Source organism: Hippocampus comes, unplaced genomic scaffold, assembly GCF_001891065.2.
Source record: "Hippocampus comes isolate QL1 unplaced genomic scaffold, H_comes_QL1_v1.1 scaffold44, whole genome shotgun sequence".
In the NCBI taxonomy this organism is placed as follows: Eukaryota; Metazoa; Chordata; class Actinopteri; order Syngnathiformes; family Syngnathidae; genus Hippocampus; species Hippocampus comes.
In genome coordinates this window covers 1,775,184-1,793,484 of record NW_017805546.1, presented here as the reverse complement: position 1 = coordinate 1,793,484, position 18,301 = coordinate 1,775,184, and the positions used below count along the sequence as shown (strand labels likewise).

The 18,301-nt window shown below is 45.3% G+C and overlaps 1 protein-coding gene across 1 annotated transcript in view; it reads right to left on the bottom strand.

The window, feature by feature from the left end:
• cntn3b (contactin 3b) overlaps positions 1-18,301 on the bottom strand; it is a 38,706-nt gene that overhangs the window by 18,320 nt on the left and 2,085 nt on the right. The window contains exons 2-6 of the mRNA XM_019879308.1: positions 14,104-14,240; positions 9,923-10,058; positions 5,762-5,937; positions 2,900-2,998; positions 51-254 (exon numbers count right to left, since the gene is read on the bottom strand). Coding sequence (XP_019734867.1) covers positions 51-254; positions 2,900-2,998; positions 5,762-5,937; positions 9,923-10,058; positions 14,104-14,158 — 670 coding nt within the window. The 5' untranslated portion in view covers positions 14,159-14,240. The remainder of the gene's footprint in view (positions 1-50; positions 255-2,899; positions 2,999-5,761; positions 5,938-9,922; positions 10,059-14,103; positions 14,241-18,301) is intronic.

The following is an 18,301-nucleotide window of genomic DNA, read 5'->3' as shown; positions in this document are numbered from 1 at the left end:
CTGATCAACTGGCGGACGACCAAGTCGTGAAACGGAATTATTATATTTACCATCACTTCTTAGGACCAGTGGTGTCGGGGAGCTGAACACCTTCTCCTCTGTGATAGTGTTGTTAACCACGCAAGTGTAGTTGCCCACATCCGAGGGTTCTACTTTGGCTATGTACAGACTGCCAGTCTCCTGTGAGATGAAGCGACGACTGTCTTGTTGAACGAAGTGAGGATATTGATTGAAGATCCATGCAAAAGTCAGCTCTGCAATACAAATTCATTTAAATGCTTAAAATACCTCAATTAAAGGTATGGGGTGTGGGGGGAGTTTTAACCTGGATTTAAAAGCAGTCATACTTGGGGCTAACTTCACTTCTTGCATCTTGTTCAGCGAAATACATCTTCATCAGTCCGCATTGAAAACCGGACTCCTCTAATTTGACATTAGTCCACTCACCTCAGAGCCCGACTGGGTCTATGTTCAATTAGCATTTCTTTCATGCATTCAAAAGGACTCACGCTAGAGATTGAAAGACGAGCAGCAGAATTTAAAAATCTATTCTACAGCTGACTGAGAGTAAGTGTAAAGTCTTTAGGACTGGATTAATTCATTCTGATCTCTGTCTTGTGGTCAGTATCCGAGCTGCAGCATTTTGAATGAGCTGCAGATGTTTGATGCTCCTTTGAGTGGAGTCCAATCAGAAGACCATCACAGTAATCCCGTCTATTGGGGAAAAAAAAAAAGCACGGATAAGCTTCTCTTGGTCTGCTTTTGGAGCATGCACCCCTTTCAGTCTGGACATGGTTTTGAACTGGTGAAAGGGTGTTTTCCTGATAGATTCAATAACACTGAGTCTATCAACAGCTAAGATAAAACAAGAGCAGGAGTAGCGGGGCCGACGTCCCTCGGACGAGCATCAGCGGAATCTCGGAAATGCCAGGGTACAACAAAGTGAGGGCATGTGGTTCCATGTTTAAAGCAGAGTAGCCCATCATAGTTGAAAGTGAATATCGTAAACCAACAGCGAAAGAACAGTCTTCGTGCGCCACCGTTCACGGCTAAAACACTGCAGTGCAAACAGCTTAGCACTACACAATAAAAATAGCAAATGGGGTGGAAAAGTGCATATGAATGAGATCAATAACAGAGTTGCTGTACCAGGCTGCTGACAAACAGTATCTCTGTGGTCAACTCAAAAAAATCTACTTTGACCTGATGAGGCACAAGACAATCAAACATCAATGAATGACAGAAAATTAATCTGGCACGATCTATCCATCCCTAATTTTAGAGAAGCCGGCAACATAGCTATGTTTTAGTAGATTTAACTCGTCTCGAGTGTGTGGCACTTCCATGTACTCTCTGTGCCAATCCTGCATAACGTTGGCTTTAAAAGTTGGGACAGCACGCCCGGATCTGCCATGGGAGATGCCATGCACCAGACAATTGGAACAGTGCGCTGAACTCACCCCAGATGCCAAGAAAGGAGTTTTGCCATCGATAATTGGAAGATCCAAAACCGCAGTGCTGAACAAACAATATGTTATGCACTCATTTCCGCTGCCATTTCAAATGTGTTTCAAGTCTCATTTTGCTTATGCTACGCTGGGTACCGCTTTGCACGCTACTTTGTGGATTGCACCTGCCTTCCAGAAGCGTGGCATTCAAAAAATGTCACTTCAACAAGCAGACAATAAGCAGGTCTGCTAAATGATCTCTTTGCATATACTTGTCCCACAGCTGGCAAAATGAAGTGAGCCGCAATTCGGTAGTCAGGCGCAATCTTGGTTATGGGAGAAGAACGGCTTTCACGTCTGTTTGGATGCGCAGTAGAGTTTGCTCCCATTGCTGCATGTGTTGCAAACCTTTAGTAAATCAAGTGTCAGATGATTCATTTGTGATGGCCATTCACTTTGAGCTGGAAATCCATTTGCAACTCGCTTCGATTGTGTTGCTTTAAAGTGATCGCTGTATGGCCATTTGGGCCGCTTGTCGTTACTCCACTTCATACTCCCGACTGGGACTTCCAAATCGGTCTTGATTCAACAGCGCACTTGAAATGACAGAGTTTACAGTACACCGAGCTTTGCAAGTGTCAAATGAAGTTTACGGCCATGTCACTTCTTTCAAAATGCAAACGAAAAAGAGCGAGTCGCGGACAACAAAAGAAAGCAAGAGCAAGCTCCCACAGCTTGTCTTTCAGTCATTTCTAAAAATGTGAGAGCGCAGAATAGCGCTTTGGTTACAGCAGGCAAACTGCGCATAAGCCCGTGTCAGAGAAGAAAGCTGTCAAACTGTATTTCACACGGGCGACTCCGGCCCATTATCCCATAGACCAGCTGTACAATGCACCGTTCTACAAACGCTTCTCTTGTGTGGGAAATTGGTGTTCCAATGTGCAAGCCCCTGTTTGATGAGAGAGACAATTTCAGCAGCAGCCATTGTTCATCCCGCTCAGATGCCCAGAGAGAGACAGAGAGACGAGAGACAGAGAGAGGGAGACAGAGAGAGAGGGAAAGGGAAAAAAACAGCATTATCTTTATTTGGGGTGTCATTTAAAAAAAATATTTGTTGGCTTTTTCTTCCAGAAACAACATGTTTTTTTTTTCCGTGAAGTCTCCGAGCTGACTTATTCAAGAAAACTACTGGCAGCAGCCAAAGAGCATGGCGTGACAAATCCAGGCCAAGAAAATCTGCTCTGGAATTGCTTTGTCAGTAAGTTTGTGAGTACGGGTGTATGACTTTTGAGAACATGTGGGAGTGGGGGTGGGGGGGAGGGAAGGTGGGGGGGTCACTCAGCCCATGCAAATAAATCTTTGCAAGATATTTCACATCGCACGGTCGGAGGAAAAAAAGATATGTGGATTTATGCTCCAAAAGGCTAAAATAATACGGAAAAGTAAATTACCTCCAGAATGTGCTGGCGGGCCACATAAGAGAACCACTCCTTGACCTTCTCGTACATTGACTGTACTTCTCACCGTTTGTGTTTTGAAGTTATCTAGATCTGAGGAAATGAGATTAAAAAAAAAAAGAAAAAGAGAGAGAGAGAGAGATATTGAGATTGCAGCTCTAAAAATATGAAATCACAATTCATACACTGTTCGGTATCATGTGCTTTCCCTCCCCAGCTTTCGCTTATTCACCCAGGCGCGTATTTGATGTTACACTTTGAGCCGCGGGACTTTAATAGGACATCATTGGTTGCTTTGGGACATTCTCCTGACAGCCCGTAATGCTTTGAAAGCATCTGGAGTGCTGATGAAAGAGAGAGATATCGCTGTATGACGTTGACTGTTTCGCGCAAGGAAAAGATTAGGCGGCGCGCGGACTGAGCAAACAACCGGGGAGCACGCATGACAAATGAGTTTGCGCTGCCAGCAGCCATAAGAAGCATCATTATTAAATGTGGTGTAATCTCGCACTTAAAAGCATTAGCTTCCCCCCGTCCGTACTGGCGGCGCGACTTATCCCTTTCAAATTAATGAGCAGTTTCGGGCAGACAAAACCTACACCTGGGATGATAAAGCACCTCTGATTTGACTCCATGAGCGACGGAGGTAAATCTGCTGCCGTCCGTTCTCTAATCTGCCTGCACCCTCTGGCGAATGGACTGCCGTAAGCCTTCCAAACGTAAACAAAAAGAAAGTCAGCGTGACCGATAACGGAAATTAGGAGGGAGAAGATTATGGCGAGAAGTGGGACGGAGCACTGGTGAGATTAATGAGCAGCCCTCTGATGACCGCAACGGAATCAACCCGCGCCAAGTCCCGGCAGGACGCCGGGGTCACGGGAGGGGATGGCTGACTCCAAACCGAGACAAAGGTGACTTCCTTGTGCACTCGACGAGCCGCTTCAGTGACGGTGTCTTCACTTACAATGCCAACCAATGGGGGGATTTACACGCCCGGTTGACGGCAATTGAGCATCGCCCCGAATAGAAAGGATTGGGGTAAAATGACACAAGGCCGCACTCGGGTGCCACTCGGCTCACGTCTTGCTTTTAGAGTTGACATATTTTCGATGCCACATTGCCTTTGCGACATTTTTGACCCATTGTTGTTATTGTCAGATAGTTTGTAATATTGGACCACAATGCTTTCGCGTTTTTTGGGTTTTTTTTTTGCCCATACACGCATTTGTACCTGGCCACAAACGTTTGCAGATGTCTTTGGGCAATTCTTTTGACGTCATGGCGAGGTTGATGCGTCGAGATGATTTTGTGGCCTGAGATTTACGCTTGGATACCTTCATGAAGCGTGTCGGGAATTTATGGGCGTTACAAAGAGGATCAGGTGTAGTTAGTGCATGAAATTTTAAGGGGCATTTGAACAATAAGGGGCAGAGCAAAGGATGAGAGCTACTTTGCCCTAAAGTCTTTTCGTTTTTATGTTATACATACAAGAATTGTAATAATAGGCTCCAACATAACCAAATGCAAAGTACAATTAAATCAATGGAAATGAATGAAGGCCTCTGCGCTTTGTGAATGCATCGAATGTTGTAAATATCTTTTTTTTGTTGTTGTTTTTTTTTTCCAAGTAGCGATTACGGACAAAACTTTTTCCAGTTCTGTGGAGCAAGAAAAAAAATAGGTCTTCACTATAAGTGGACGGATCAAATACTGTGTTTGCTTGAGGCTAATTGCAGCCATTCCTGGAAGATTCCCGGAATTGTACATGCAAACAAGCCGGTGACTCGACTCTGCAGTTAAATTGAGCACAAACAAGGTAGAACATTGGATGACAGACACATAAAGGACACAATCCTCTTAGTGTAGACTTATTTCCAACTGCAGATTGGAATATTTTGTCACAAAGACATTTGATGTTTTTCAAACTCGAGACGCGCTTAACACAAACTGTGCGTCCACAGAACGATTTCAACCGAGACTGAATGTGATTTCAAAGGAGGTGGGAAGTGCTTGGAAGGGAAAAGTTCATCATAATCTATCATCGACATCCAAAAGACGCTGATTTTCAAATTCCCTACTTGGAAAGGAACCGGCTTGAAAGGAGGCGCGGCATTTCTTCTTAGGAGCATTGTCCTCATTACACAGAGAAAAGTGCATCAGCCATGCTGATCTCTGAGACCTCCCTCCCTGTACATTTGGCAGACGATAAATGTCAAGCAGCATTGCTCTTCATCCAGCCCCCGCGTGGAAGATTCATTACAGGACTGTATGGATAACGGCGGGCCAGCTTGTGAGAGGAAGTGAAAGCGTCCTTGGATCCTTGGGACATAATCAATAGTCCGAGATCTTGAGCAAGAGGAGAGCCGTTCCTTTGCGGCGCCTTCCTTTCTGACCGCCTTGAATGGGTGGCAATGTCATTAAAAATTGTTTTTTTTTTTTAATTCAACAAAATCATCTCATCTTTAAGATGTGACTGCTATTCACATAGTCAACAATTGCATGACTTACTAGTCTACTTCGACATGACTCGGTCTGCTCCCCTTTAAGGTTTGGATCACAGAGCCTCCCTGATCACTTGGCAAACTACGTGTCCGTTTAGATTGAGCCTTGACTGTCGGAGCTGGTAGCACTAATACGAATCAATCAAGTTCAGAGGCTGCTTTTCCCACAGTGCTCGCCGCATCTGGCGTTTCATTCCATGACCATCAGGCCCGCTCGAATCTCTTCGGAGGCAATCTGAATAATACGTTCGAGAAGACCTAAACCGCACGCCTATGACATGCGCGTCGGGTGGATCGACGCGAGTTATCCGGATAAAGCGTGTCAACAGTCTCGCAGGAGATTTTGAATACTCACAAGCAAATTGGACGCTCGCCTTGCGGCTCAGGACGGCCCCCCTGGCGTTGAAGGCTTTGCACTGGTAAATGCCGGAGTCTCGGTCCTTGTCCAGGTTGCTAATGATCAGGCTGCCTCCAGACATGCGACGCCGGTAGTCATTCTCAAGATCAATGAGTGTTCCGTTGAGTGACCAGCTGAAAAAAAAAAAAAAAAAAAAACGCAAACACAATCATGCTGAGCTCCCTGGAGATGCAACCTCAGTATTTATCACAAGGATCAATTTCTTGCTCTGCCCACATGTATAGTCACAGACACATTGGGGTAAAATGTAATTTAGTGTTCGGAATACTTACAGTTTTAATCACGTCGGTCATATTCTGGTTAGCTAGTTTAAAATATATTTTTTAAGCATATTTATAATTATATTTGATCGGAAAACTGGCAGTCTGGGATGAAAAAAAAAATTCTGGTCCAGGCCAAGGTTGAGCATAGCTGGCTTTATAGAAATGCCAGCCCACAGTCCGTCTTCAACATTTCTTTGAGTTGCATTGCCGTGGGTGTTCCAAAGTCAAAACCGTTGGAATTGACTTTTTCAAGAAATTCGTATCGCCTGTTTTGATTCAATCTTTGAAAACAAACTTTCCATTGTGCATCACATTCCCTCAACTCTGTGGTCTGTACTGTCAACATTTTGCACACTGATCACACACATTGCAGCTGGTTCAAGATCTTCAGTCTGCACTGGAATTATCGATTCCTTTCTCTGTCTTCAAAAAAAAACGAAAATCTTTCCTTCATAAACAGATACACAACTGCACTTCTTGAGGATGGTCTTCAAAATATTAGCTTCTTAGTTTTAGGTCGACGAAGAGGAAAATACTCTTGCTGTTAAAATGTGACGACAGTTTGTTATGTGCAAATGCTAATTTGCTTAGGCATCACATTGCAGTTGTTCAAATGCCATTGAGGAGCAAAAAAAATATCCACCTCATTTCAAGGTACCCCATTTACGTTTCCACCACGAAAAACATTCACAAGTCCCGATTTCACGCCATCCATTATCCATTTGCCCATTTCGCTTGCAACAAAGACCTTTCTAACGTAAACTTCATTATAACGACCAGATTTTTCCCACAAAAAAAAGTGAAAATGCCTTCGTTACGACGAACCGTCGGCGGCCATTTTATTGGAAATGGTTACAACGAACGACCGTTATAATGTACCGATTCGTTATGTCCCTCGAGGTACGTTGTAACGAGGTTCGACTGTCGTTTTGTTGGTGTGCTAAAAAAAGGTGGCGACAGTTAAAGCTGCAGCCGCTCAGTATGAGTGATTTTAAGGACAGAGGTGGGCAGGCAAGCGAAGAGTTTTGGAAAAATCTTCCATGTGTATGTTTTCATTCGTGTCTAATGCATTCATAAAACAGCAGGTAAGGCCTTTAAAGTACGTGAAAGCCGAGCTCAGACACTTTGTATTGTATCTGGCGCCATACGGCTTCAGTCCGAGGGGAATTTACCGTAAGTCCAACACTCCTCTTTTCATTGAGTTCTGCTGTAGGCGCAGCCACATCTGAGTCTCCGAAGTGACCTCAGCGTAACCTTGGCTTTCACATACATTTTTCATGAAGTCTCATCAAACAGACCGGGGACTGTACGGTAGCCGACTGTACCGTCTCATCTGGCTTTCCTTCAGGCCAGACATCCGCGGGGACCGCGCGAGCCATAGACTTTTTGCATACACGCACGCGCACAGCGCCAGATTGCTCTTCGGGTCTTCAACTATACTTATGACGTGATCTTTGTTGTTCTATGAAAAACAGGCGACATATTTGAGGCCAAATCTATGGTGATATTTGTTCCTGAAAAGGAACGCGGTGGGCAATATATCCTTGCAAGACTCGAAATAAACGGTTTCGCATCGCAGTTTGCGAGGCAAAATTTGTGGTTTGCGCCTCATTAAAAGACACCGAGTCGCAAAACCAACTGACAATACGTCCCAAGTGGCTTCGTCACACATCATCCACGGCCGTTAGTCGGAGGTTGAGACGGTCATGTCAACACGCAGACCTCAAACCACATCTTGAGTAACATCACTGAACTGGTTCCAAATATCCGCAGACTGAATGATGTGACCGTGATTTGATAACAACAAATGCTTGAGTGAGTCGGAAAGCTTTTATGAGCGCGCGTTTCTGCGAAGGAGCATCAAGCGCCTACGGAGCATGTACGGAGATACATGGACAGAGGCAAAGAGTCCTACCGCCGAACGTAAGATCATTTGGCGCAGATAAATGCAGGCCCTCGTCTCAAGGGATCGCGGCTTAGATCATTCTGGCGCCTGTCTTTTCTGCCCGAGTGCTGTGAGTGAATTCCGAACCAACATCTTCATCTTTACACACCCTCACTTGTAATTACGCCTGGTGCAGAGCCATAAACACAGCCAAAGCCATAAATCTGCTTGAAGTCACATTCCATGATAGGAGACCATCCAGTTTTTTTTTTCCACCCGCCGTTTTTTTTTTTTTCCAATCACTGCTGTGTGTCCTTGATCTCGTGTTCCAGCCGATTCATGGTAAACACAGTGACAGGTGTGTTCATAACGCCCAGCTCGCAGCTCTGGAATACGCCGCGTGGCTCCACTGGACTATTTGTCAAAAGAGACTCCTCACCAGACACTCGCGGTATCGACAATGGCTGAGGAAGGAGGTTAGATCGCGAGTGCTAATACTTGTAAACCACAACGCGATATCTTTCGACTGAATACGGCGTCCAAATACTGCATCTTCCCCGACATCCAATCAAACAGTATTTGTACAGTCAAACACTCGTTACAACGTATCTCGAGGGACATAACGATTCTGAACATTATAACGATGGTTTGTTGTAAACATTTTCAATAAAATGGCCGCCAACTGACACAGTATGAACATTTAAGGATGTAAAAACATGAACATGTAAAACAGTATAAACATGTCAATTAGCAGTGACCAATCATTCGCGTGTCATCGTGATACCGTCGTCCGTTCACGGCTGCAAATAAAATCAAGTGTGAAATTTAGCATTCCAATGAAAGCTTTTTTTCATTGCCCCGATCTGAAAATGTGCCTGTGAGTGAGCTATTCTGCACTTCCGCCACCCCGTTGGAAAACAGCCTATTGAGAAAATAACCACTTTTCCCCCCACCGTGCTTGAACGTGGTCAGCTGAAAAACAATTCAGTATTTCATAGTTCTCAGTCTTTGCACGTTTTCCGCAATGATCCTTAAACACGCATCATGTATTTCGAAACACATCTATGATTTCACTTTACATGGACTTTAAGCAAGTCAAAATTTTCATGCGGTATGAGAACCTAAAAGGATGTTTGCTGATGACATCACAACATTGTCAAATCGAACCAAACGACACTATTGGGCATTAAAAAAAAAAAAAAAAAATTGCTGTTAAATTGTGCATGACAGAGTGCAAACAGATTTGATCAGATAAAGGCAACAAAAAAAACGTTTCTGCCGTGCAAATGCATTCTATTAACGGAGCATCTTTTCAAACGATATTGACGAGCAGGAAACAGGAAGCTGTTGATATTTCTTGATCAACAAAACTTGCCGGATGCTAGCGGCCTTGCATAATGCTGGAGAGCGCATCTGAAAAGTGGTAAAAGTGATCCGGTCTAGGTAGGCGCTCCCCCTGTTTTTGTTTTAGGCACAGCATTCCTTTGTTTGTCTTGAAAGCAATGTCACTCACAAGGTGAGTGCACCCGCTCTCCAGCTCGCTGGGGTGCTGACCAAGCAACGAAACACAATCACCCACAACACCACCACCATCTTTTTAGGCAGAATCCCCTTACGGAGCTTGCTGATCATTTGAATCAGGTGGGCTCGGGGGGAAATTTCGAGAACAAGCAGGGACTGTGCGGTTTTGTAGGATTGCAGTTTTCGCACACGCGTCCTAAACTTATATGAGAAGCGGTTCGCGTTGATTACACAACTGTCCAAATCATTTGGGAAAGTTGATATTTGGCCAGATGACCTCAAAGGCTCATTTTGCGTGTATCTGGCGCCTCGTGGGAACTGTCATGACATCACAAAAGCACTAAAGAGGAATCGCATGCGTGCAATTGTGCGGCACTGAGCAGATTGGGTTTTGCGGGCGCCATCCGTCGATTTGATGAGGTCATTTACCTGTACTGCGGAGTCGGGCTCCCTTCCGCATCACAAATAATGGTGGCCTGCTGGTTGGGCGAGTTGATCGGCAAAACGAGGTCAACTGGCTCCGTCCTCAATCTCGGCCCTTGAAATTTGACATCGTCTGGAAAGGCTGCCGACAAAGCCAAACGTTGTGACACTCACAAAGACTGAGAGGACCATTACGACATCATAACAATGACTGACACGCCATCTACTTTTCATGTTTGCTTTTCTTTTTTTTTTTTTTTTTCCCTATAGCTTCTTTGAACCTGGTTGGTATTTCTAAGGAAAAATGCACTTGGACTATTCCCATGGTGCTGTGTGTCTACTATTTGCTTATCTTGCAGCGAGTAAAATGCATCCCGCTTATCTTGGGCTTTAACTGCGTATGCAGACATATTTGGCTCCGCAGCACCCCCCCCCCCCCAAAAGGCAAATGATTACAAATGTTGGCAATAAGTCATATACTGCTTTCATAAATGGGAAAACACGACACTAGGTAGAATTTAACTGGTGTTGTATCCATGAGTGTAGCATTCAGGCACCCCGTGAATCATCGCAATAATACAACAGCAAAGACGAAGAAGGGGTGAGGACGGCTGAAGGGGGAGGTCTCCAGAATAAATTCCTCAGAAGAAAAGCCGAGTCGGATCATGTGTGTCAGACTCGGCGAGCGCGTAACGAAGGGCCGAATGGGTGAGCGCATCTTTTCAGAGCTTGAAAGGTAGGCGAGGGGAACAATATCTGCTATCGCATGAAGGCACGGCCAACAAGGCGGCCAGAGGAGCACTAATTGCCGGCCGACTGCTCACACACTGCAGCATTTGGCTTGTCGTCGCGCGCGTGGTTCAGTCAGGTGCATTTGATCGAAAACCAAATAGTCCCTTCCGTTCCGTTGCATTCCAAGTGAAGGATTGATCGATATTCAAGAGGCGCCCCTTTGAGAGGCGCATCATTGGTGAACAAAAAGCGTCGACGCACAACATCACAAACCGAGTGATATTTTTAGCAGAACGAGCGTCATCAACTGCCGTGATTTTCAAGGCGAGCGACTGAAGAACCCAGTCACATGACCTCACAAGACCATGTAAGTCGGGTGTGTCCAAAAATACGGGCCGGGGGCCATTTGCGGCCCGAGATTTGATCAGATAAAGGCAACAAAAAAAACGTTTCTGCCGTGCAAATGCATTCTATTAACGGAGCATCTTTTCAAACGATATTGACGAGCAGGAAACAGGAAGCTGTTGATATTTCTTGATCAACAAAACTTGCCGGATGCTAGCGGCCTTGCATAATGCTGGAGAGCGCATCTGAAAAGTGGTAAAAGTGATCCGGTCTAGGTAGGCGCTCCCCCCGTTTTTGTTTTCGGCACAGCATTCCTTTGTTTGTCTTGAAAGCAATGTCACTCACAAGGTGAGTGCACCCGCTCTCCAGCTCGCTGGGGTGCTGACCAAGCAACGAAACACAATCACCCACAACACCACCACCATCTTTTTAGGCAGAATCCCCTTACGGAGCTTGCTGATCATTTGAATCAGGTGGGCTCGGGGGGAAATTTCGAGAACAAGCAGGGACTGTGCGGTTTTGTAGGATTGCAGTTTTCGCACACGCGTCCTAAACTTATATGAGAAGCGGTTCGCGTTGATTACACAACTGTCCAAATCATTTGGGAAAGTTGATATTTGGCCAGATGACCTCAAAGGCTCATTTTGCGTGTATCTGGCGCCTCGTGGGAACTGTCATGACATCACAAAAGCACTAAAGAGGAATCGCATGCGTGCAATTGTGCGGCACTGAGCAGATTGGGTTTTGCGGGCGCCATCCGTCGATTTGATGAGGTCATTTACCTGTACTGCGGAGTCGGGCTCACTTCCGCATCACAAATAATGGTGGCCTGCTGGTTGGGCGAGTTGATCGGCAAAACGAGGTCAACTGGCTCCGTCCTCAATCTCGGCCCTTGAAATTTGACATCGTCTGGAAAGGCTGCCGACAAAGCCAAACGTTGTGACACTCACAAAGACTGAGAGGACCATTACGACATCATAACAATGACTGACACGCCATCTACTTTTCATGTTTGCTTTTCTTTTTTTTTTTTTTTTTCCCTATAGCTTCTTTGAACCTGGTTGGTATTTCTAAGGAAAAATGCACTTGGACTATTCCCATGGTGCTGTGTGTCTACTATTTGCTTATCTTGCAGCGAGTAAAATGCATCCCGCTTATCTTGGGCTTTAACTGCGTATGCAGACATATTTGGCCCCGCAGCCCCCCCCCCCCCCTTCCCCACCCGCCTTCAAAATGCAAATGATTACAAATGTTGGCAATAAGTCATATACTGCTTTCATAAATGGGAAAACACGACACTAGGTAGAATTTAACTGGTGTTGTATCCATGAGTGTAGCATTCAGGCACCCCGTGAATCATCGCAATAATACAACAGCAAAGACGAAGAAGGGGTGAGGACGGCTGAAGGGGGAGGTCTCCAGAATAAATTCCTCAGAAGAAAAGCCGAGTCGGATCATGTGTGTCAGACTCGGCGAGCGCATAACGAAGGGCCGAATGGGTGAGCGCATCTTTTCAGAGCTTGAAAGGTAGGCGAGGGGAACAATATCTGCTATCGCATGAAGGCACGGCCAACAAGGCGGCCAGAGGAGCACTAATTGCCGGCCGACTGCTCACACACTGCAGCATTTGGCTTGTCGTCGCGCGCGTGGTTCAGTCAGGTGCATTTGATCGAAAACCAAATAGTCCCTTCCGTTCCGTTGCATTCCAAGTGAAGGATTGATCGATATTCAAGAGGCGCCCCTTTGAGAGGCGCATCATTGGTGAACAAAAAGCGTCGACGCACAACATCACAAACCGAGTGATATTTTTAGCAGAACGAGCGTCATCAACTGCCGTGATTTTCAAGGCGAGCGACTGAAGAACCCAGTCACATGACCTCACAAGACCATGTAAGTCGGGTGTGTCCAAAAATACGGGCCGGGGGCCATTTGCGGCCCGCCGTGCATTTTTTAGCGGCCCGTGTCATGCCAAAAAAATAAAAATAAAAATAATACTAGAAAGGACATTTGGCATGGGCTCCAAGGTTCGTTAAAAAAGTAGGAGGTGAGCAGATTGAGAAGGGAGGGTGCGCCATAGAACTTTTCTCTTTTACCGAAGAGACAAATAAACCATTCATGATTAAAAGAATGACACAATTTATACTTGAAAATACTGTAGTGAATCAAGATAAGTCAATTTTAGGGGCACTTTGTGCTCTATGGCTGATTTATGAAGACATCAAAGTCATGATCTTCAAGTAACAGTTTGAAAAATGGTCACCTTACTTCAGTTTGTTCTTTTTGGGGCGCTCTGAATGTGGAGATGCGATTCGGCTGCTGTTAAGTGCAGAGCCGAATCTACTCGGTGAGATCGAGGGCTGTTGGACACCCCCAAAACCAATTTTCCTTTCAACACCTTTAACAGAAAGCTGATGACATGAATGAAACGACAAACATGATGCAATTGCTTTCTGGACTAACTTTAGTGTGTTTAAAAAATGTGGACGGATTTTTCAGAAAGGGGCCCTTTCATCCTTCCATTTGTCTGTGCGCGGCCCTCAAACGAAAAGGTTTGGACACCCCTGATGTAAACGAAATGGATTTTGCAAGTCGTTTGAAGAGAGCTTGTTATTTCTGTGCTGGTCTCTCCAGTCCCACGTGGCCACAAGGGCAGAGAGAGAACCCGTGTTGAATCGAGCCGAAATGACTGGCGAGATTCATCGCGTGGCTCCTGTTAATGATCGCGACAGTCCATGAACGGCAACGGCGATTGGACTCCTGGTCGGCCCTGACTGTTTGCTGCTTATGCGTGCTAGCACGGTCCTCTGGGGAACGCGAAGGACAGCAGACCGCATTTCATTCAGTCTTGTCTCATCTGAGACGTCTCGGGGTTGTTTACGGCTCCGCTAATTGGCTTTCTAACTTATTAACAACTTTATATTGCAGGTCAACATTTGAAAGTAAGACTTTTAATTGGAAAATCCACTTTGGAGGTGCACGCTACATAAAAGAATGAAGCAAAAAAAATAAAAATAAAGCATCGTGAAAAACCATCACTTTTGTTTTGAAGTATGGAAAACTATGGCAACGAGGGCAATGTCTCTCGGCGCTAATGTGTTGAAATCTCTTACCTGCAAGGCATCCCGTGATTGATAGAAGTACAATTTGTTTCCATGGTAACACCATCTTTAGTTGCGCAGGGCTAATGGGACTCTCATCCAAGTACTTGTCAATGGAATTCTCTCCTTGAGAGAAAAAGAGTTTCAATCTGAAGGGAAGCAATTAGAGAGGTGATTAAAAGATGACATTTTGTTTAGAAATACAGCAAGCATCCCCCCCCCCCCGCCCCCAATAAAAAAATGAGTACATAAAAATGGTCCTGCAAAACGGGTTGTTGTTATGTTGGAGTCCAAATATGGGAAGTGAGTCTAAAGCAAGCCGGAAGCAACATTTGGAGAAAAGATCTGGGATGCAACCCGTCAATGCAATTTGCAGGTGGCGCTGAAGAAGAAACGGCTGCTTAATGGGTGTGTTTGATTCGACTCTGCGTGTTTCTCATCCCGCCTAACAAGCTCATATCTCCGGCTTAAAAGAGAAGTGGGGAAGGGAATGAATGACCTCAAAAGATACTTACTCTCTCCCTATTTGACTATTAATAGGAGCTGGCAGACTGTGTATGGCGGCGCTCTGCAAAACGCCACTTCACACTTGAACAAAGAGTTTGGCGTTTGCGTCAGTGCCAGTAAACTCCATTGATGTCCACAAAAATCCGCAACTGAAGCTCCTCAACTCACACCAAGATTCCACCGAATGCCGCCAAAGCAACGCCGGTCTTGCGTCGGCCCGGGGACTGTCACAGAATAATGCTGGACAGGTTCCAAAATAAATCCACAACTGGGTGAATTTGCAAATTCCAAAGTGCGCGTCCGCGCAGCTTCACTGCATCGCCCAGAAATAGAATGGAGACGAAATAAATAGCGTCAATGCTTCGCTCAAGTTTGGAATGACTTTACAGACTTGGATTGCACATTCGGACTTTTTCTTTTCGACTGGCCGTCCATCGCAGAGACCAGATCAACCGGATCCCACCCAGCAATCAATGACCTAAATAGTCGTTCAAGGTTTTCTGCTGCGTGCGCGCATGAGGCCTTGCCGGCCGCAACTGCGATCTGCGTAGCACAGACGGGGCTTTGCTCAAGCTTTGACCTACATCACAGTAAGTGGGAACTGATATGCCTCTCAGGATTAAGAAAGCGACCCGACCCCTCATCCTTACAACGTAACCCGGTGGTGGTGATTAACCCGCAGCTATTTTGGGAATTCCTCAAATAGACACCAAACACTATCGCTCACATTTTTCAACAAAATCGTCGACTGTCAAATGATCATTTGCCGTTGTAACTCAACGACTGGAGACCGTTCCCATAGTGCAACGCGAATGCAGTCACAGCAAGAGTGGATTTGCCGCATTTGGACATTTTCGCTACTCTGAAAACCCATCGCATTGAATTACACGGTTTCTGGATTCGACCGGACAAAAAAAAAATGCTGAATTCCTCAGCGGCTCAATATTAAGTCGCCGTCCGCTCTCTATGGGATCCAACGCACAGACTCCGAACCCATCAGTTCACACAGCCTCAGGTTGCGGTCAGGAAAATCTCCCAGAATAACTTTGGCCGCAAGTTTCTTATTTTGTTGTTTTCAGTGGCACGCCGTCTCGGTCGATGCGACACGTATGCGAGGCGCTTCGCTGAAAGCCTGGCGAGCTTGAAAAATGCAGCGCTGAGAAAGGGGTCTTCGATCTCTTGTTTTTATTAAACAGACCGACCGGGCTCTTTGGATTTCAATCTCAACATTTTACCATTCCAACGAGAATGAAGAATGTCAAACTGAGAAGATTTTTTTTTTTTTTTGTCCCTGGCATATTCTAAGAAGTCTGAAAATAATCAAACATGATATTCAAACTGTACGTTTTATTTTAAGTAAATGAATATAATTTGACATGTGAAAAAAGAAATGCAAACATGCTTGATGAAATTTACATTTTTTTTTTTTTTTTTTGGAAATTCAAGGATAACTATAATAGTTACATTTTAGCATTAAAAAAGATAACATTATTTAACAGTTCCCGTTTGGAGTCATTGGATTTTGGGGAGTCTTATTATTATTATTATTATTTTATGTTGCTGTATTTGTCCAACAAGCCAAATAAATATAGAGTGCCTTGCCAAATTATACGCTCATGAAGAACTACCTTTGAGCACATTTGATGGCGGGTGGGGGGCAGGGGGGATTGCAAAAGGGAAAATTAAACAATACAACTTATGTTTTCTCTCAGTCAGTTTGGGTTTTGACACATGAATCAATTGGTGGTTTTAGAATTTATGATTATTTTTTGGGGGTGGGGCGGGGGCTTTCCAATATATTGACAAGCACAAAATTGCAGTGCAGAATGCAGCGACACGTTACACATTCGCCTTTGCACACTTTATTGGAGTCATTGGCGGAAATGCGTCTGGCGGTAAATGAGATGAAAGTTGATTAGTCGGGCTTGTTGTTATTGGTCGCCGACATCTTCCGGACCCTTGAGGGCAGCTTTGTTGCAAAGGAATCGAATCATGGTGTTGGAAAAGGACGGTGTTTCTGTTTTATGGGTGGGCCGAACTGCATTCCGACTGCATGCAAGTTAATACAAATGTTGAGATTCTGTATCCGGCCTCTGTTCAAATCGCAAGTGGTTCCAAGCATTATTGAATGAGTCCTTCTTGTCTTTTCAAAGGACGCAGCCATCTCGATTCAATCCTTCCGTAAAAAAAGGGTAGAAGGCAGGCCTCCACCATCGAGGGATGCAGCGTACAGCTGCTTTGCCTCGGAATGAGGATTCGCACTCAGTCGTGCGCCGATGCCTCCTAATTTACTCCGACTGAAGACCTGCGCAGCGGCCCACTTCACATAATCCAGGGAGTGACAGAAAAATAACTCGAGTCATTCGCAAATAAAGGCATGCTTGAATGTCGGCGTTTCACACCTTCGGCTTCGGCAGAAAGCTCGATGAAAAGAAAAAAGCCAAGAACTAATTGTTTGACACTCATTGTGTCGTACGCGTCATCACTGGCCCAGCGAGTTCTGATTCCAACGGCCGTGATGCATCTCAAATCGAAATTTTTTAAAAACTAATTTCTCCCCTGCTCCCAAGAAGAAGCTCAAATATTAACAACCTGGGAAAACTCACCAAAGGCACATGGTTAGCGTCGCTTTTCACGACTTCATTTCCGGCTTTGGCTTTACGCTTTCACGGGCTTGACGCGTTATCGAGTACACCCTAAGCACGACCGCTGTGCCATGATGCAATCCTAGAAAGATCTTGTGTGAAAATGAAATGAGCTATATTTACTGGAATAAAAGGACACACGCGCACATGAACACACGCACACACACACACACACACACACACACACACACACACACACACACACACACACATAAATTTTTACGGGTCTTAAAAAAAAAAAATCAATCAGGCAGCTCCAGCTGATCCAAAATGCTGCCGCCAGAGTCTTGACAAACACCAGGAAACTGGGCCACATCACACCTGTCCTCAAATCCCTGTGGTGGAAGAAAAAAATGGTGCATTGAATTGACTCCATTTTATTTCATCAAGTGGCTGCGCACAAGAGAATCATCTGAATTTGGATACATTTTAAAGTAGATGTCGGGTCGACTTAAATGTATCTGGATCCAGTTGGTTTTCTATCGTGCAACCACTTGACAAAATCAAATGGAGTCAATTGAACGCACACTATCTTTTTTTCAGTGTAGCTAGCTAGACGGCTGAGTGTGATGTTCCACATTCAGTGTACTGATTTTCTCAAAGACAGCCGCATGGCCTAAGCGGCTCCCTCCTGTGTTCGGCGTGGCGGCAACGCTCAGCTGCTGCTTGACACCCAGAATGGGAGTGAGCGCACCTAAAAGACAGAGAAGCAGTGAACCGTTTCTCACCCCCATCATCAGCCAAGCACATCCCCCGGACCTTGATGCAGCCACAAACACGCGGCTGGCGCTCAAGGAAGGCCAGCAAGAAACACACCTTTCCTCCCACTCTCTTGGTGTGGTTTTCCAAATCATTTTTTCAGTTTCCAACAAACTCAAGAGACGGAATGGCGGCAGGAGTGCTGTCAGGGATTCCAGGCCGTGTGTGATCACTTTGGGGCACCACCACTTGCGGTAAATTCTGCAAATTGAAAATACTCTTTTCCGGAGCCACTGCCACACATGGAATTGCCCTCACTTTTCTCCCCCTGGCAGCGTCTCCGACTGGCTGCAACGTTT